The sequence below is a fragment of the Pezoporus flaviventris genome, unplaced genomic scaffold (assembly GCF_033815535.1).
Source record: "Pezoporus flaviventris isolate CSIRO_AGI_PZ_B2104156 unplaced genomic scaffold, CSIRO_AGI_Pfla_v1 ptg000029l, whole genome shotgun sequence".
NCBI classification, from domain to species: domain Eukaryota; kingdom Metazoa; phylum Chordata; class Aves; order Psittaciformes; family Psittacidae; genus Pezoporus; species Pezoporus flaviventris.
In genome coordinates this window covers 708,985-729,078 of record NW_026892577.1, presented here as the reverse complement: position 1 = coordinate 729,078, position 20,094 = coordinate 708,985, and the positions used below count along the sequence as shown (strand labels likewise).

General features: G+C 41.0%; 1 protein-coding gene across 2 annotated transcripts; it reads left to right on the top strand.

Annotated features, from left to right (window-relative positions):
- The first annotated feature begins 1,503 nt into the window (after window positions 1-1,503).
- ACADSB (acyl-CoA dehydrogenase short/branched chain) lies at window positions 1,504-18,080 on the top strand. 2 transcript variants are annotated; one of them, XM_061458552.1, is made up of 11 exons: window positions 1,504-1,570; window positions 5,335-5,494; window positions 6,436-6,536; window positions 7,654-7,860; window positions 8,296-8,466; window positions 10,125-10,250; window positions 10,848-10,940; window positions 14,085-14,174; window positions 15,675-15,812; window positions 16,487-16,586; window positions 17,462-18,080. In XM_061458552.1, exons 1-11 carry the CDS (start codon window positions 1,526-1,528, stop codon window positions 17,530-17,532), a joined length of 1,302 nt encoding a protein of 433 aa, XP_061314536.1. In that variant the 5' UTR covers window positions 1,504-1,525; the 3' UTR covers window positions 17,533-18,080. The 2 variants fall into 2 exon arrangements, with proteins under 2 accessions (XP_061314536.1, XP_061314537.1); XM_061458553.1 differs by lacking the exons at window positions 1,504-1,570; window positions 6,436-6,536 and having other exon boundaries at window positions 5,361-5,494.
- The last annotated feature ends 2,014 nt before the right edge of the window (window positions 18,081-20,094 follow it).

Below are 20,094 nucleotides of genomic sequence, written 5' to 3'. Positions count from 1 at the left end.
TTGCTGCCATTCAGCACCGCCTCAAACCTCTATACACATGCACAAAAGAACCCTTTGTGATTTTAGGTGGTATTTCTTATGGCTATCCAACCAGCAGTTCTCCTTTTCAGGAATGAATGATACAGATCAGACACTCGCTCTGCCACTACTGCAACCTAATAAATGCAATTCTCACTATCAGCAACCTGAGCACACCAGCTCGTGTTTCACGCACTCCAACAGGGCTGATCATGCCACGTGCTCCTCAGGTCCTGCTAACACAGAACATCATCTTCGCAGACAAAACTGAACCTTCTCCAGCTTTACACACTGACGGGTGGCACACCAGTTACTCACCGTCCACTCAGGTACTAGTCTAACACTAGTTACAGTGATGATCTGTACTAAGATTATTGGCTCCGAAGCACCAGAAGGATGAAAGGTGGTGTAAGTATTTTGCCTGAAGAATTCTGCTAAAGAAAATAACTCAGACGCATAAAACCAGTGGTTTAACACACACAGCAAGAACTCATACTGCGTAATTACGAGACTAAAATAATATGACTATGAGCACATGCATCCTGGTTTCCTTTATGGAATTAAGGGGGGGGGATTCTCTACCTCAGCCTCATCTCTTCCAGAGTAAATGATTTAAAACTAAAGGAGATAAGCTCCCAGGCTCTCTCCAAGCCCTCCCTGCTCCTATACCAGTGTAACTATAAGAGAATCAAATGACTATGAGAACATGTACCCTGTTTTCTTGAAAGGAATTAAGGGGGAATTCTCTGCCTCAGCCTCATCTTTTCCAGAGGAAAAGATTTAGAGCTAAAATAAGGAAGGGGGAAGGATCCCAGCCTCTCTCCAAGCCCTCTCTTCTCCTTCTGAAGGACTTTTACGCGTGGGAAGGAGAATCACAGAAAGCTTTGGGTTGGAAAGTACTTTAAGATCACCTATTTCCACCCCCATCGCAGCGCCGGCCGAGCCCCGCCACCCGCCACAGTAGCCGCCGCAGACAGCGGCTCGCTCCGCCGCCCCCGATCCACACCTCACGGTGCAACAGCAACTCTGCGCGTCCTCCACCCTCCTCCGACCCACAGTCGCCTCCACACTGGGGCAGGAAGCGACACGGCCACGGGAGTCCTCCACTTAAACCCAGCTCCCACACAAGGGAGACGCTGAGGGGCTACACCGGTGGACCTCGGCCCCCGCTCCCAATGGACGAGCACAGCTCTGCCTGTCTGCTTGCTTGCTTGCCCGCTCCACACAGCGAGCGGAGAGCAGCCGCATCCCCTCCACCCGGCCTCAAAGCTGGACGACAACGAGGGGACCCCGAGCATGAGGAGAAGAGATGAAAGCTACTCACCACCGCGACCGCCGCCATGTTTGTTGTGCCTTCGGCAGCTGTGCCCGGCCCACCGTAACCTCGCGAGACCTTGTCGGGGGGGGGGCGTGGCCCGCCGGGCTGCGCGCGCACGTGGGGAGGTGGGGAGGGGGGGCGGGTCGGTGGTCGTGGTGTGGTTGGGGGCGGGCGGGAGGCGGAAACAATATGGCGGCGGCGGCGGCGGGAGGTTGGCTGAGGGGATGCGCGAAGGTGAAGCGGGTGTTTGAGGGCAGCGGGGGTGTGACGGGACCGGGGAAGGGGAGCTGCGTTAGCCTGCAGGCCGCTAAGGGTGAGAGTGGCTCCGGGAGCTGTGCAGGGGTGAGGGTGCGTGTGTAAAGCGCTTTTCTCCCTGTCTTGCCCTGGACAGGGGCTGTGGGGTAACTCTGCGTTAAGAAAAGGCCTCGTGAAATGGTGTGGTGGGGGGAGCAGCCCGCGGCTGGGGTGTCTGTGAGGTGACAGCAGAGGTGCTTTGGTGTCCCCTGATCTAAACAGGGTTGTGGTACTGCAGGGGTAATCTAAGGCAAAGGGAACAAGAAAAAAACGCTGGGTCTGCCCTTTTACTGTGCAGAGGGAAGGAACGTGCTGGAGAGCTGTATTTCAGGCCATATGGCAGAGTGTTGTGGTGTTGTGATGACTGAAATACAGAAAACTGACCCATAAATGAGAGCAGGCAAGTTTGCTGTGGTGCGACTTCTCTGCTGAGGAATAAGGGCTGTCAGGAAGCGAGATAGAGGAATGAAAGTCATCAAAGAAAGAAGGCCAGGTTGGACAGGGCTTGGAGCAAGCTGCTCCAGTGGAAGGTGTCCCTGCCCGTGGCAGGGGTTGGAACTGGATGAGCTTTAAGGTCCCTTCCAACCCAAACCAGTCTGTGAATATTCTATGAATTGTAGGAATAAAAGTGTAAAGAATAATAAAATCTAAATTAAAATTTAAATCTAAATGTTGAAATCACCATTTCTGTGCTATGCTGTAACTCTGGCATACGCATGGGTTGCTGCTCTATGTGGGAGTGGTGGTGGTGTTGTGGTCTGCAAGGTTTGTACTTCTAACTTTGCCTGGAGCAGAGTCCTCTGCATTGATCTAGTGATGTGTTCACCCACGATAATCCCACATCTTAGTGTCAGGTGCCATCAAACAGAAGTAGAGGTAATCCCAGTTTACTGCCAGTTGTTGCTTCAACAGTACTGGCTTGTTGCCTGCTGAGCTCACCTCCTCACAGCTTTCCAAATAGGTTTGTATTCTCAAGAAGGCATTTTCCCTACAGCTCTTGGTCAGTGCTGGTGAAATATTCTCAGTGAGGTGTCTTTGGTTATGCCATCATGAAGGAAAAATGTTCTTTTCTTTGTGTTTGGAAATAAAGGAGTGGAAGAAGCAGGATGTATGTGAGATTTGTAGTCCTCTACGACTTAAACAGGTGAATGTTTGCACTCCTAGGTGTTGAGTGACCCTATGTCACTACCCAAAAGGAGTAGTTTAGGATGACCTCCCTCCCCTTGGGACCAACAACCAAGTTCGTGATACACTTGCACTGAATTAAGGTGAAATAACACCAGCCAATCAGTTTTATGATGTATTAATACAAAATACAAGGCATGTGGTTAGATATAACTCACCAATGATTATTTTAACTGGATCAGAGAGTCCCATGCCATGTGTTTTTACTTTGATCTAGTCAATATTAAATGAAAAAGAGAGAAGAGGAGAAGAAAAGAAGGAGAAAGGGAGAGGGAGAAGCATCACCACCCATGGATCCAGCAACATCTCATTGGTCCTCTTCACCCAGGGTATTGTTGCTGGTGGGAGCTCTGACCTGAGCCCTGCACTTTCATGTTCACGTTCTTCTGGGTGCAAAGCAGCATAGAGAGCTGTTACTATGATAATGATGGGCATAGTTTAGTGAGCACATGCCTGATTCCACAGCTGGGTTTCCTTAAGGTCATCCAGGTGGTCAGTGTCCCTCTGTTGTCCCTGTTACCCTGGTGTCTGCTTTTTGACTTCATCCTCTAAGTCAGCTCATCCTTGAGTCATCCTTTCATATTTCTGTGGAGGCTTATCAGCTTCGAACAAAAGGATCAGAACAATCCTAGCTGTTATTCCGTATTGAGAGTATTGACAGCTAACATCCTTGTTATTTGCTTAATTTATGCTTAAGGCCTCTCATGGTCAAATGCATGGACGTGGAGCTGTTGGAGTGAGCCCAGAGGAGGCCACAGAGATGCTGCGAGGGCTGGAGCAGCTCTGCTCTGGAGCCAGGCTGAGAGAGCTGGGCTGGGTCAGCCTGGAGAAGAGAAGGCTCCTGAAGGGGAGACCTGAGAGCAGCTCCAGTGCCTAAAGGGGCTGCAGGAAACCTGGAGAGGGGCTTTGGACAAGGGCCTGTAGGGACAGGCCAAGGGGAATGGCTTGAACCTGCCAGAGGGGAGACTGAGATGAGCTCTTAGGCAGAAGCTCTTCCCTGTGAGGGTGCTGAGGCGCTGGCACAGGGTGCCCAGAGAAGCTGTGGCTGCCCCATCCCTGGCAGTGTTCACGGCAAGGCTGGACGGGGCTTGGAGCAGCCTGTTCTAATGGAAGGTGTTCCTGCCTGTGGCAGGGCTTGGAACTGGATGAGCTTTAAGGTCCCTTCCAACACAAATGATTCTAGGATTCTAAATAATCCACTCCTGACTGACAACTTCTGGAACACAGTTGCTTTGAATTTCATTTCTATCAAGTCAACTCTTTGTTTTCTGCGAAGACCTAACTCCAATAACAGAATCTTAATATGAAAGTGTTGCAGCTCTTGCTGATCATCCAAACTTTGTATTCGTGAATCAGCCCCACTAGTCAGTATATGTGACATGGGGTGTTGAATGTGAACAAACATTGAATGTTCACAGAAATATTTGTTTTCTGTATTACCACTTCTTGCTGGTTTTAGTTGTCAAGCATGACTAGTTGGAGTTTCCTTACTATAATAGACTTACACATCAGACAGGAGTCTGTAGATCTGCTTTGCATCAGTTCTTCAGCCAGGGAGATGACAAGCGTTGAAAGCCAACATAAAAGAGAGTGAATTATTAGAAGGATCAAAGGAATTTTTACTTCCTGACCCCAAAGTTTCTGCTGGTTTTTGAGGAATGCTGCTATCAGTGTGCATTGTGATATTGTCTTGCGATCAGAGAGCTGAATAGCAGTCTGGTTACAGCACACTCTGTCGGTCTGCTCACTGTGGGGTTAAGAATGTGTGCTGGCAAAAATGTGTGTTAGCAGGCATATGTTCACATATACATTATTTTTATGGCACAGCTATGTCTCTACTGGGAGTTTCTGTCAGCAGTTGTCTTGGGAAGACATTAATATATCCACACTTTAGACTGACATAGCAGAAGTGACAGAAGTCTGTGGCGAAGATCTGATCTGTAGATGCTAGCCACAGCATAAATGGGGTTTGGGGACCTATGAGAGTAAAGCCATGTTTCTGTCATGCCCCCTTTGAGATCAAAAGCTCAGTTTATCATTAAAGTTGACTGGCCTTCTGTAAAAACCATTTGTAAGTCTATTTCACATTTACTCTTACCCTGTTTATTAATGAAGATACTAAATCTATCAAAACATACACTTAGTACTATGAATATTGCAACAGACTTGGAAAATCATCTATAAAAATAAATACTATTATCAGTGTGCTTGTATATATACAGTATATTGACTAAAATTAATGTTTGTAAATCCGTTGTAGAATAGGATTATGTTAGCAAACTTCCACGAAGAAAACTGTTTGAGGTTAAAAGGAGAGTAATTAAAGGATATTTTCTCTTAGGGCACTGGGAGTGGGGAGGTTTGTATCATCTCAAAAACTTTCAAACTAGACATTGAATGTAAATGATAGTTCCTCATCATTTACTGAATCAAAACACTGAATAAAATGGTGTATTGCTGTGTGTACACAAATACAAGTTCTAGTAACTGTTTGCATGTTCTGTGTTTATTGTCAACAGCTGAAAAGAAATATGCCAGTGTATTTGGCTCCTTGGAGGGCTTCTCCATGTGCCTTTCGATCCTCCAGATCTGAACCCATGCCAAATCTAGCCAGTGATGGAGTTGTCTGTGCTCCACTTCAGACATTCACTCAAGAGGAGACAATGCTGAAAAATATGGGTACCTATTGTCTGTGCAGTTAAAATTCAGAGATGTCTTAATTAGAAGGGGAATCTTAGCTTTAAAAATTCATTGTTTAATTCTAGGTAAATATTGAGATTGGGGGGGGGGGGAGGGGGTTGTGCTTAATTTTATAAGTGATTTAGCTCACAAGAGAGAAGTGTAGTGTTCTTTTTCCATGTTACCATAGCACAGTTCCATGTACCACAGTGAGGTTACATAAATAAATAAATAGTAAGTGGTTAAAACTGTTGCTGTCACAAAAGTGAAGTTGCCTGGCTCTGACTCATGCTGCTTCTGAAATGTTTAGGTCAGCTATAGGTAACTGCTCCAGTTGGTTTTCAGACCTTTCCAGTATATCCAGAATGGTGATGGATGTGATGTGTCTATAATGCAGCCAGTCCTGCACGAAGATGATAGTGTTTCAGAAGGGATCCTCAAAGCAAACGTGAAAGGATAAGAACCTGCACATCCAAGAGGGAGCTTGTAAAAGGCTCCAGTTAAACAGAAATAGTCTCGCAGGATTTTGTGCACACATAATAACACACGTTAAAGCCTGAGACCATCTTCCTAAACTGCAGGTTTAATTTATAAAGAAATAGGATACGGCTAACCAAGTAAGGGATGTATTTGAATTATTTTCTGTATTTTTTTTCAGTGACCCAGTGTTGCATAAATGTTGCTGAGATGCTTTCAAAGTTCTTGGATTTATAGGATGTTTCCGTTTAGAGAGTTGTAGCTTAGCACAGAAAACAGTTATAATTGAACCTTATAGCACATCACCTTGTTTCAGTTGGGCGACTTTCTGTCCTTTTATTCACTTGTCTGGAAGAGTCAGGGGATATATGCATAACCTGCCCAAAGTACCACGTTACTGTGATACTGATCTTTAAGGAGACTGTTGGAATACTTACATGCTTGCTTTATTCTCTTCATTACAGTGACAAAGTTTGCTCAGGAACGAGTTGCACCTTTGGTACAGAAAATGGATGAGAATTCAAAAATGGAAGACTCTGTAATACAAGGATTGTTTGAACAAGGGGTCTGCATGCTTTTACTTAATCCTTTATTCAGAAGGTGGTGATTTTAGGAATCTCTAGCTGTGCACTTGTCAGATTTTTAGATTAAAAGTTTGAGAGATATAATTCAAATTAACCAGTGCATCATTAAAAATTCTAGATTTATCAACAGCAATGCAACTTTCTCTCAATTTTTAAGCACTCTCCATCTTTTACTGTAGTGTTCTTTCCATGCCTCCCTCTCCCACACCATTGTTTGCCTTACCTTTTAGTTCCTTGTTTCCCCCCCCCGTGCCTTTTTGTTTTGTTTTGTTTTTTCAGTTGGATAAACATAATTGTGTAGAGTGCTTGAACTGCCATGACTCTGATAAGTTTTGCTGGAGTATCAGGAGTCCTCCATGCCTTTACTGGCCAACCACAAGGATTTGTGTTGCAGAAACCTTGGTGTTCGTTCCTGGATCCAATTTTAGCTTTTTCTGCCATCCGGCCTCTCACTGCAAGAGAGATATTGAGGTGCTAAAGCAAGTCCATAGAAGGGCAGTGGAGCTGGTGAAGGGTCTGGAGCACAAGTGTGATGGGGAATGACTGAGGGACCTGGGGGGTCCAGTCTGGAGAAGAGAAGGCTCAGGGGGGACCTCCTTGTTCTCTGCAGCTACCTGCAAGGAGGTTGTAGTGAGGTGGGGTCTGTCTCTTCTCCCAAGTAATGAGCAATAGAACAAGAGAAAACAGCCTCAAGTTGCACAAAGGAAGGTTGAGACTGGATATTAGGAAACATTTCTTTCCTCAAAGGGTTGACAAGCACTGGAACAGGCTGCCCAGGGAAGTGGTTGAGTCACTGTGGCTGGAGGTGTTTAAAAGATGTGTAGATGTGGCACTTAGGGACATGGTTTAGTGGTGGACTCGGCCATGCTGAGTTAACAGTTGAACTCGATGATCTTAAAGGTCTTTTCCAGCCTAAATGGTTCTATGATTCTGTGAGGAATTGTTAGTTTGTTAAGGGTATTGAAGGAAAACAGTTATCTGGAGAAAGATCTGGAAATACATTCTGTGTCTGTTATTTTAATACATTAAGTATCAGGTTGGACTAACAAGTTGCTGACAGGAACTAAGATTAATTTATTTGCATCTTTTCTATTTTAGCTGATGAGTATTGAGCTTGGGGAAGAATATGGAGGAACTGGAGCTTCATTTTTTTCCATCATATTGGTGGTGGAAGAATTAGCCAAAGTCGACCCAGCTGTATCTCTTCTATGTGAACTCCAAAATACACTAACAAATAAGTTGTTTACCACATATGGAACAGAAGAACAAAAAAGAACTTACTTGCCCAGAGTGGCTAAAGATACGGTGAGTCAAAGTCTCACTTTACTGAACTGGAATATGGTTCTTGACAGGGATATTAGTGGGGCTTTTTCTTTCAGTGACAGCAGCATTGGAAAATAATCTTTATGTGTGAGCTTTGAAGCACTGGGTAGAACTGAGATCTGTGGTGCTATAGATACATCCTGTCACCAGTAGCTGAGAGGTAAAAGTGGAAAGGCAGTTACTAGTTTCATTAAAATTTAATTTACTGTGGAAAAGAATGTTAAAGCAGTTGACTTTGAGAGATGTGTAATTACATAGCGTTTCTATTCTTAATCTCCATATCTGAAACTTAATTACTTTGATGCAGTAGGTTAAAATGTTTGAATTTAAGAGACTTGTGCTTGTTCATAACTATTTTAATTGCAGACATGTACCTATATGTTCAGTAAAAACTAAGACTACTTTTTCCCTTGACAGATAGGCAGTTTCTGCCTTTCGGAGGCTGGATCTGGCAGTGATGCTTTCTCTTTGAAGACTCGGGCTGAAAAGAGAGGAGACTACTACGTCATCAATGGCTCAAAGATGTGGATTAGTTTAGCAGAACATGCAGGAGTTTTCTTCGTGATGGCAAATACAGATCCATCCTTAGTAAGTTGCTAAAGAATAGTCACATTTCGGTGACAGCTCATGATATATGAAACTAGGGATTTGATATTAATAATCCGATGGTAAAGGTTAATATTCCTTGCACCTTTTGCTGGCTGACAGCAAACCTTTAAAAATGTTTTCCAACAAAACTTGAAAACTTGCTGAGCAATTTAATAAATTCGTCCCACCAGGGAAAATAAAAATGTCAGGAACATAATTGCTTAGATGAAGAGCACAGCGTGCATTGGGATTATTCTGAGTAAGGGGAGAACAACAGATAGTCTGTGTCTTTCCAGTGCTTCTGACTTAACTGACAAAGTTGCTGTTATTAAAAGGCAAAAGAGAGCTTAGGCTACATGCACTGGAAACCTAACAAGGATATACTACAGAAAGGAGTGTTCAGGTAAAAAAAACAAAGCTGAATATACACATTTCAAGTTCTGCCACCAATTTGGATGTAGGTTGTAGATTCAGAAAAGTCAACTACTGAACTATACCAGTAGAGTAGAGTAATAATAAAATATAAATCTAAGTTATTTAAAACTTTTAGTTATTATTTAACTTCTTTCAGTATCTCTTTCTTAAAATTTTAACTTAAATATATTTATTTTTTATATTAAATTTCCTGTTTTGACTAAGTAAGAAGAAGGGTCTTTCTTTCATTGTACTGAACACAAGAGGGACATGGAGCTGTTGGAGCAAGTCCAAAGGAGGCCATGGAGATGCTGCAAGGGCTGGAGCAGCTCTGCTCTGGAGCCAGGCTGAGAGAGCTGGGCTGGGGCAGCCTGGAGAAGAGAAGGCTCCTGAAGGGGAGACCTGAGAGCAGCTCCAGTGCCTAAAGGGGCTGCAGGAAACCTGGAGAGGGGCTTGGGACAAGGGATGTAGGGACAGGCCAAGGGGAATGGCTTTAACCTGCCAGAGGGGAGACTGAGATGAGCTCTTAGGCAGAAGCTTTTCCCTGGGAGGGTGCTGAGGCGCTGGCACAGGGTGCCCAGAGAAGCTGTGGCTGCCCCATCCCTGGCAGTGTTCAAGGGCAGGTTGGACACAGGGGCTTGGAGCAAGCTGCTCTAGTGGAAGGTGTCCCTGCCTCTGGCAGGGGTTGGAACTGAGTGAGCTTTAAGGTCCCTTCCGACACAAACCATTCTAGGATTCTATGGGTTTAGAGCCATTATTTGATTGACCACTTCACAGTAAAGATACCCAATGTCTTCTTACAACCCACTGTTTGTGACATATGTTCTGATGGCAAGGACTGACTTCACTGCACAGCAATAACTTGCTTTCCCAGTGATTTCCAGTATAGACAGACATCAGAGTCCTATTTGTTTCATTTACATAAAACCAGTTCCTTCTATCCTCAAGAGAACTTACGAGGTTCTTCTGATCATGTTTTCCACATGGAATATTTTAATAGAAAGGCATCCCTGGCCTATGTAAACCATAGTTAGCAGACATAGAGGGATCAAATGATGGTACCAGTGTTTTATTTGGTAATATAGTATTAAGCATGTGTAAAATTTCCGTATTGGAATGAGATGTTTTGATACCATTTGGTGATATTAGTGTCACAGTTTAACCTACTAAGCACCACACAACCAAAACCAGCACAATTAGTATAAAAAGAAAGCAGTTCTTAATTACTTTTTAATTCATCCTAGGGATACAGGGGAATTACATGCTTCATAGTAGATCGTGACACAGAGGGGCTACATGTGGGGAAGAAGGAGGACAAGCTTGGAATCAGAGCGTCTTCTACCTGTCCAGTAACGTTTGAAAACGTTAAGGTATTGTAGGTTGTTTAGCTATTGCAGCATAATTTGCATGTAATTGGAACTTGACCACATACAAGGATGTTAACTAAGTCCCCTAATTATATTTTTTCCTCAGACATACTGGTTAATTGGCATATTTTAACTTTTTCCTCCCTGTTCTTTCACAGAAGTCTTGAGGGAGGTTGGTTTACTTAAGTTTTAATACAGTTTTTCTCAAACACCGGTTTATAATTGCTAAAAAAAGTGGTAAATGCCCCATCCCTGGCAGTGTTTAAAGCTGTGTTGGACAGTCTTGGGCAGTATGGTCTGTGGTGAGGTGTCCCTGCCTATGGCAGGAGGGTTGGGACTAGATGATCTTAAGGTCCTTTCCAACCCTAACTGTTCTGTGATTCGATGATAACCACATGAGGAAACGTTCTAATCAGATATTCTAGAATCAAATGACTAATTTAGAATCATAGAATAGTTAGGGGTTTATAGTTAATGTTTTATGTTTCACTGGGGAGGACTATTAAATAAACCTTGTAGACTGATTCACCTCTGAACCTTTCTACTAGAAGCTGCAAAGCAGAATAGAACAGGAATAACGGTGGTATTTTATTTTTTTAGGTTCCTGAGACCAATATCCTGGGGCAGGTTGGACAAGGCTATAAGTATGCAATTGGAATGCTAAACACTGGCAGAATAGGTATTGCTGCACAGGTGGGTAATTCTGTTTAATACTGAATACAGCCAGTACAGAACTGGATTGAGATTTACAAAATACCTAAAGCTAACAAGAAGAAACTATTTAGAAAATACTATATTAAAACCTCAGTTGCCAGTAGATGTCACTGTTCCTGTAGCTAAGTTACAGTCAAATACTGAAACAACTGTAAATGGTAAAATTCTCCTTTGGTGACATAAGCAATAGATTTAGAAAACATTAAATAGCAATTAGTTTGTCTTTGAGGGTTAACGTATTGCTTCTGAGGTAGAGCAACATCTTTCATTATGCAAATCTATTTTACAAAGAAAACTCCCATTAGAAAATATTACTCACTGAGATGTGTAATATTAATGCTTCCAACTGGGCTTATGTAGGATTACCAAATGTGACTTTATTCTATATGATGTTTTCCCAACAACTTCTTTTTAAAAGTCTACTTATTTTTAAAATAAATACTTTTCTTTATAGCAGAGGTATCCTAGTTCATTGTATTTGAAACTTGCACATTATGGCATCTTAGGGGGAAATATTTACTGACCTTGGAGTTTAAAATGTTTTTTGTTGTAAACTCAGTTTCGGTCTCAGATTACTGCTGATTTCCATGGAAATCAGGTTCAGCCCTATAATAAAATGACATAGGACAAGTATTTATGTTTTTAGCTTACTTCTGAAAGTAATGCTTTCTCTGTTTCTACTGTGTTGTGGATGTAGTTGTGTTGTATAGGATATAATATGTCTGTGCTACCAGTCTCCCTTATCTTTTGCCCTAGTTTACAGACAGACCAGGAGTGTTCCTCATGAAATTTAGACTTTCCACGTGGGAGTATACTATGCTGCTAAATGGGTTGGCTTTTCCATCATTTATAAAGCTTATCTGTGATTAAACTTAGTTTGATACGGCATTTAAAAACCAGGGGTATAAATAATATAAAGGTTCTGGCAGTAAAATAAATGGCCTTATTTTACGCTTAATTACTCCAAGTTACATTTACAACCTAACTAAAAGTTAAGGTCAGGTAGTTGTTATATCTTAAGTTACTACTTTCTTGGCACCTCTCAAATTAAGAGAAGTACACTTGAACGGACAAGAACAGCAGTTCTAAAGCCCTGTAGAATTGAATATAGTTTGGCAGTAGAAATAGTTTTAGAAGGTAATTAACATCTTATAAAATGTAATTGTGGCTGTGAAAAGGTGAATGCGAGGTAACTCCATACATTGTTACAGCTACTGAGGTGGATATACTTGGTTCATCTATATGAGTTTATAGCAGAAGGCAGCAAATCTGGTGATACAGTAACATTGCTTTATGTTCTTTTCCCAGATCCCCATTTTCCTATATATTGTGGGTTTTTTTCTAGAACCTTAAATGATGAAGGTGTAGATGTCTGAACCCAGGCAAGGCCATGGTTTTATCTTCTTGGGGCCTTGGCTTTCAGCTTAATATGTGGGTCTATCCAAAAATACCCGTACAGTATTGTACATCACTGAAAGTAGTTTGACTAAGCTCCTGAGTGTGGCAGCTGACTGCCACATTATAATACCCTGTCTTGAAGTAGAAAAGTTTTATGAGATTCCAATTTTACTATATCCCTCACTTTTTGATAGTTCTTCATGCCCTTAATTTCCCTCTTTTTTTAACTTTTTTCCCTTTGTTTGATGCTTCCCCTAATCTGATTTCCTATCTTTGTTTTTTTCTAGGAATAAAACTAGGTAGACAGAATGCACTCAGACGGATAGTAGTTACATAATAAAACCAACTGATCTTATTTACTAATAGCTATATATCCCAAGATATATGAAAAGCAGGATCCTTTCTTTACTATCTTTTTTGGAATGGAGAACACTTCTCAAAATCTGATAGTTAAAAAACCATAAAACTAGTTTACTTTCATAATGTTTCTTCAGGCTAACAAATCAGACACTAGGAGACTCCAGTGACAGTGATGGGTTCAAACTGAAACAGGGGAAATTCAGATTATGAAGACAGGCTGAGAAAGTTGGGGCTGTTCAGCCTGGAGAAGAGAAGGCTGCATGGAGACCTCAGAGCAGCTTCCAGTGTCTGAAGGGGGCCTACAAAGATGATGGAGAGGGACTCTTCATAAGGGACTGGAGTGATAGGGATGATGGGTTCAGTCTGAAGCAGGGGAAGTTCAGGCTGGATATAAGGAAGTTCTTCCCTGTGAGGGTGGTGAGGCACTGGAATGGGTTGCCCAGGGAAGTTGTGAATGCTCCATCCCTGGCAGTGTTCAAGGCCAGGTTGAACAGAGCCTTGGGTGACATGGTGTAGTGTGAGGCATCCCTGCCCATGGCAGGGGGTTGAAACTGGATGAGCTTTAAGGTCCTTTCCAACCCAAACCATTCTATGGTGAGAGTTACTTCCTTATGAATGTTGGTGTGTAGTTTTCCCAGATGTTATTCTCCAAGGTACCACTTGTGTTTTGTTGTCTTCCCTGCTGAGTGAACAAGGTGTGAACAGACAGTGGGTCTTCTAAAACTGTTCTCTGAGGTTGTTTTTTTCCTAGAAAATGCTGGAAGAAATGTTCTCTCTCCTTCCACTACCTTGATATTCTAACTTCTGAAATAAATAGCTAATTCTGACAGTCCGGTGTCTTCTGTAAAATGAGAAATTATTTTGATGATGCAGATAGCTTTGAATAATGTTTCACATTATTTTTCCTTTAATGTTGTAATGTAGATCTATAGAACTTTAGTTAGTCATTTTCCTGTGTAATTAAGAATTTTCCAAGAAACACTTAATATTTGTGCAACCACAGTTTTGTTCAAAAAGTAGAGATAATGTTTTCACAAATCTTTTCCTATAGTAAGAAAGTTTCTTTCAGGAATGGAGTAGTGTGGAGTAGGCTTAACTCCTCAGACTTTATTTTTTGTCATAACTCACCGCAGTAGGTCTAACAGCTGTAAAATTCTGGCTCTTGAGATTCTATACAGAACCTTCATTATGTTTTGGCTTTGTGGAAGTTGTAGCAATCCCTAGGTATGAAGAATACTTTTCTCCTGAGTACTAAGCTTTTTACAGAGGTAAAGTGCCTGACCAGAAGAACATCAAATGTTATCACCTGAATTAGGTAAAATCAGTTAACCAGTCTTTCCTGAACATATGCTTTATTTCTTACAGATGTTAGGACTGGCACAGGGCTGTTTTGACCACACAATTCCCTATACAAAGGAGAGAGTCCAGTTTGGGAAAAGTGTATTCGACTTCCAGGTACTTGTTAATGAGCACATGGGAAGTGTCCTCCAAGAGAGTAGTTGTTAACACAGTAGTTGAAGTCAGTAAAATGAGTAATCTGTTTTGTGTAAGTTGTGCTCCACCTCGTGTCATGTCTCCCCTTAATATTTGAGAAGAATTTCAGCTGAGCCACATAAAGTGTGTCAGTTCAGTGCTAAGTGCCTTTGCAAGTGCCATGTAAATACTTTAAAACTTCAAAGCATTGTTGGCATAAGTCCTTGTGCTTGATAGCATATTGACAGCCTTGGAAAATAATACACATGGAGCAGCTTTCTCTTCTGATTTTAATATCACAGTATGTTGAATGCGTGCCTAGTTTTGATACCCTTTCAGGAGGTGTAGGGGAAGGCCTTTTTCTGGACACTAGAAATAATAAAAAGATGAGGAAACTGATTGAATTATTAGATTTCCTGTGTTATATAAAGGCATTTTCATGATAATACCTGTGTCTTAAAACGAAAAGAACTCTTCGTTGCAAAAATGATGTATAGTTTAATAAGAAAGATATATAATTGTAATTACTATAGTAATTTTCTTGTTAAAAGAAACCTACATCTTGGCTGAAGGAACATTAGTACTACTCACAATTCATACAGGTTTTAGGAAGCGCCCACAGAGATCTAGGAAATGATCAGAACTGCGTCTTTTGAATGGAAAATGGAATTTCTAATTGCCAAATCATTTTGTTATTTTGACCTGCATATATATTTTTGCAGATTTTAGGGTGCAGTGTTAATGTTCTAATAAGATGAAAGATTTCATTGTGTTTTGGGTAAAAGTTAGACTAGTAAATGTTCGTTTTCAATCATAATAGTGTTAGGGGCCTCTTAAATAAACCCATTTTTCTGTAATACCTACTATTTAGATGTGAGCTCCATCACCTTTTTCCTTTCCTTCAAATCCATTCATTGGTCATGTCCTCTTTATGCTGCTCCTAACTCTTTGTCTCATGGCTATGGGACATGGGAAGAAGTATTTATCAGCCTGCTGGTTCTCGACTTTATTTGAGAGGTATTTGTTTTCACATCATCAGGGATCTAGGCTTATTAATGTATGAATGTGCTCATAGAGAGCTGCAAAATGAAAATACAGCTTTCACCTACCCATGTCTCTGCAGTGCTGAGGACAACATTGAGATTTGGCTGAAGCTTTCCCTGATATTCATGGGTGCAAACAGGTAATGCTCCTGCCCAGCCAGTCAGGCAGGGAATTCCCCAGTACTTCTGAATACAACAAAATACAACAAAAAGGAGAAAATGAGAGTGCAGTTCCTAAAAAGACTTTGGTGGCCAAGAGGTTTTCCCAACTTCAGTATCAATAGATGCAGAGGAATTTGGAATTACCAGTCCATTTGGATCTTGTATTTCTGTATTAAGAGTATAGGTATGTTCCTTGGTGAAAAGAATGGCTCTTGGTAGAAATCCCAGTTGAGTACTAGATCCTGGTTCTGTCTGACTTGTGGTGTCTTTATTACAGGGGATGCAACACCAGATAGCTCAGGTGGCCACACAGTTGGAGGCAGCCAGGTTGCTGACCTACAACGCAGCCCGTCTTGCAGAAACAGGAAGGCCATTCATAAAGGAGGCAAGCATGGCCAAGTACTACGCTGCTGAGGTGACTTGCAGTTTCTTTCTTCTGTGGCTTTATTTCCCCGCTGTTTAAAAGCTTAAGCTGTTGATGAATCATAGATGTGTAACTTCTAATTCATATTTGCAGTGCAATCTGTGGATGTACTTTTTATCTTGCTTCTCATTCCCAGTCCATGTACGGAATGTAAAGTAGACCACCTGTGAATAAACTGCTCACACCCCTAGATTTTGACAAGCAAGCAACAACATTAAAAGAGAAAATGAATTATTATCTTCACTCATCTAGAAAGATTGCACTTTGCCAGAATTCTCTTTTTGTGGATGGAGAAATGGCATTATGAGACTTCACTTGTGGCCATTTCAACTCTGCTGGTCACAACTGCAAGTCTTCATATGACTTAAAACTGGATTGCTTCTGCCTCTTTGTAATTGCTGCCTTGCATGCTGCTGCTGCTAGTCTTTTTCATAGTGCAGCATACGAACTATTGCACTAGTGGTTAGGGAGTTCTTGATGTCCTCTGATGCAGAAAAATGTCATTTTTATTCTAATTTGGCTTTATTCTAATTTGGCTCTTCCCTGTAAAGCGACTGCTTTAATTGCTGGTTTGTTTCTACTTTAAATAACTACAAAGGATAAAATTTACTGCCACCTGCATGAGGTTGGATCCTGAAATTATAACTCTGAAACTATATTCATAGGTTGCAACACTGACAACTAGTAAATGTATTGAATGGATGGGTGGCATTGGCTTCACAAAAAATTATCCAATAGAAAAGTATTACCGTGACTGCAAGATAGGTGAGTGATAGTTTCTTAAACAAGTGTTTCTTGCATCATTAGTAGTACTCAACTTGGAGGATGAATGACTGGCTATTCTTTGTAAGGTATTTCTTCCTTGAGTCTGTAATCGACACTGATTCAAAGGCTCAGATATAAGAAGGTAAAAGTTTAGGTATAAATAAATATGTATGTACGTAAGGCTAAAATGTTTCATTAGACACCAGTAAAATACAGGCACACACATTGTGTCCTATTCTATTAAGAAAATTACAGTTCAGAAAATATGACAACTTCTTTGGCTTTAAGCCCTGAATCTATGTGGAGTTTTATTTTCAAGACTTCCTTGTTTACCAGTATAATCCTGGGACCTAACACTTTGCCATTTCTAACTATATTACCCTTTGGTTTTATTGCTGATAGCATTTGTAAATACTTAATTTTGTTGGTTGTTTAGGAATTGCTTTTCAGGAAAATGTCTTGTTATTATGTGGTACCAGCAGAAGAGTACTTTAATTGCTGCATATAATAAAAGCAGGTTGCCCAGAGAAGCTGTGGCTGCCCCATCCCTGGCAGTGTTCAAGGCCAGGTTGGACAGGGCTTGGAGCAACCTGATCTAGTGGAAGGTGTCCCTAGTGGAACTAGATGAGCTTTAAGGTCCCTTTCAACCCAAATAATTCTATGATTTATATATTAGAATATAAATAATTATTGTTTTAAAAATTGTATTATAAATATACAATATAATTATAATTTTGTTTCTAGAACTTGCTCAGTAAATCTTTACTTTGTAATTGTAAATGTTTTAAATGAACTGTTAGAATAATATCTGGGTCTCTCTTTCATATACTCACTGTGGTTTTATAGTCTTCTAATATATTTTCTTCTGATTTCAGGTACAATATATGAAGGAACTTCAAATATCCAGTTGAGCACCATTGCAAAAAGCTTAGCAAAGGAGTACTGAAACCAGAAGGACTCAGGACTACTAGCGGAGTTGTTTCTCTGAACATTCATTGTGAATTACACATTTGTTTGTAATCATAAAAATCATTAATAACATCATAAATAGGAATACCTGATCACAGATGAAATCGTAAGGAAAACCATGAACCCATTTCAGAGCAGCGAGTGTGTAATTCATCTGGAATCGTGAATTCCACATTCAAATCCAAATCGTGGGTTAAAAAGTATTTCTTTCTGCCTGAGGGACTTCTAAGCTAACACACTGGCTGGTTGCCTTAGGTTATGCCTGCAGTGTATCTTCACTTTGAGACTTCAAAGTGAAAACAAAAGACGCCAAACCCTTGGCTTGCCTGGTATGAAAGATTCTGTTAAGCCATCTGGGAGACAAGACACTACACACGCAGCAGAACTGTTGCAGGGTATGAAGCTGCTGTTTGTTCATGATGCCCTTTATTAGCATGGAGAAGAGAGAGAAATAGAAGTGATAGTTTCCTCTCTCCCAGGTGGAGTGATGTCTGTGGAGCTGCTGTAATTGGAGTAATTTTTATAGTAGCCCTCAGTGTGTTCTTAAGTATATCTTGGTAATTAAGCCCTTCCAGCCCCAATTTGTAGTACTGAAAGGTAGATAATATCTACCTCTCTTTCCAGCTTTCTCAGCTGTTAAGGGTTTTAATCTAAGAGGCTATTTATAGTTTTCCTTTCAGAAAAGGTTGAGTTGAAATCTTTGTGAAATTGGGTAAAAAAAGCTCTAGTAGTTCTGCAAAAAGACAGATATAAGCTAGGTAATGGGAGCGCTATGATACTACCTCACAGTGGCCTTTCCATGTTCAATGTATTTTACAAACTTTAACCCTCAGAGCCCTTCTGGGGGTTAGGGAGGGACTGTTAATTTGCAGCCTAGAAAACTCGCTCATGGAAGTTAGTGGTTCACTGGCAAAGTTTTTCTCCTTTTGAGAGAAAGAGAGTGGGATTTGGGGAAGTATTTGCTTTTCTCTCTGTTTATTTTATAATCAGACATTTTATTTACAGTAGAAACCTCTCCAGTGCTGGAGATCTCATTAAGAATCAAGAGATAGAAAGCTTAATATATGAAAAATCATTATAATTGCTGTAATTGGCAATTTGCCTCACGTGTTTTGGGGAGGGAAGGATTGGTTTTGTGGTTTTGGCTGACTTAGGAGAATCTCAGTCACTGATGATTCACTTGGAGTGGAGTTTACAGTGTTACAGGCTGAGAGTCCCGAAGGATTTTTGAGCAAAACTGGGGTAAATGACACTTAACAAGTGTGGTTTTGTAAAACAAGCAGATGGCAGTGCCTTATACAAAGAAACAAGCAAAGAGGAACAGCGCTATTACAGACTTTCCTTACTTTCTGTCAGCTTCAAAGGTGTCCCTGCCCATGGCAAGGGGGTTGGAACTGGATGATCTTAAGGTCATTTCCAACCCTAACTATTCTGTGATTCTAAATGCCTGCTTTAGTGAATTAATCCCCCTGCATGGGCTCTTTGCCTGTTGATAGGCAGAAGGGCTTAATTACCAAGATATACTTAAGAACACACTGAGGGCTACTATAAAAATTACTCCAATTACAGCAGCTCCACAGACATCACTCCACCTGGGAGAGAGGAAACTATCACTTCTATTTCTCTCTCTTCTCCATGCTAATAAAGGGCATCATGAACAAACAGCAGCTTCATACCCTGCAACAGTTCTGCTGCGTGTGTAGTGTCTTGTCTCCCAGATGGCTTAACAGAATCTTTCATACCAGGCAAGCCAAGGGTTTGGCGTCTTTTGTTTTCACTTTGAAGTCTCAAAGTGAAGATACACTGCAGGCATAACCTAAGGCAACCAGCCAGTGTGTTAGCTTAGAAGTCCCTCAGGCAGAAAGAAATACTTTTTAACCCACGATTTGGATTTGAATGTGGAATTCACGATTCCAGATGAATTACACACTCGCTGCTCTGAAATGGTATTCTGCTTTGGGATAAAGGTCTGAGGCAGATTTCCACAGAAACGTTTAATCACTACTTGGGAAGTGCTGAAATACAACATTTCATATGATGTTTTCTGTGCTGTTATTCTTTCTTCCACATTTGCTTTTCCCCATGTAAAGATTGTGTTAGAAAAGGTTTATGTGAAATATAAAGTAATTGTTCATTGGGAGCCCTTTGCTATGTAAAGAATTTTCTAATTAACATGTTATTGCAGTTCCATTTGGAAATCTTTTGGTGAGAGGCACATTTCAAGCTCTTAAAAATACTCTGTTCATGTGCAATAACAAATACATTTGGAACTTAGATGATCCTAAGGCTCCCTTCCAACCCTAACCATTCTATGATTCTGTGATTAGGTAACTACAACTTACCAGTGTGTTCCCTAATAGCTTCTTTCATAGATAAGAGCATTCACACATTGATTTGTATTGGTATATTAATGTTCAGAAGAATGTGCAATGTACAATGTAACTTTTCTGATAAACTCTTTTAAAATATAAATCAAAACTATGTATGGTCTCAATGGGCAGTAATAGCTTTTATATATATTCTGTCTTTGAAGATCATT

Excerpts from the sequence above, each read along its gene's own strand:
- ACADSB (XM_061458552.1), top strand. The coding sequence starts at position 1,526 with ATGGCGGCGGCGGCGGCGGGAGGTTGGCTGAGGGGATGCGCGAAG. Across the intron at positions 5,495-6,435 it reads GACAATGCTGAAAAATATGG|TGACAAAGTTTGCTCAGGAA; the intron begins GTACCTATTGTC and ends TCTTCATTACAG. Across the intron at positions 16,587-17,461 it reads TTACCGTGACTGCAAGATAG|GTACAATATATGAAGGAACT; the intron begins GTGAGTGATAGT and ends TTCTGATTTCAG.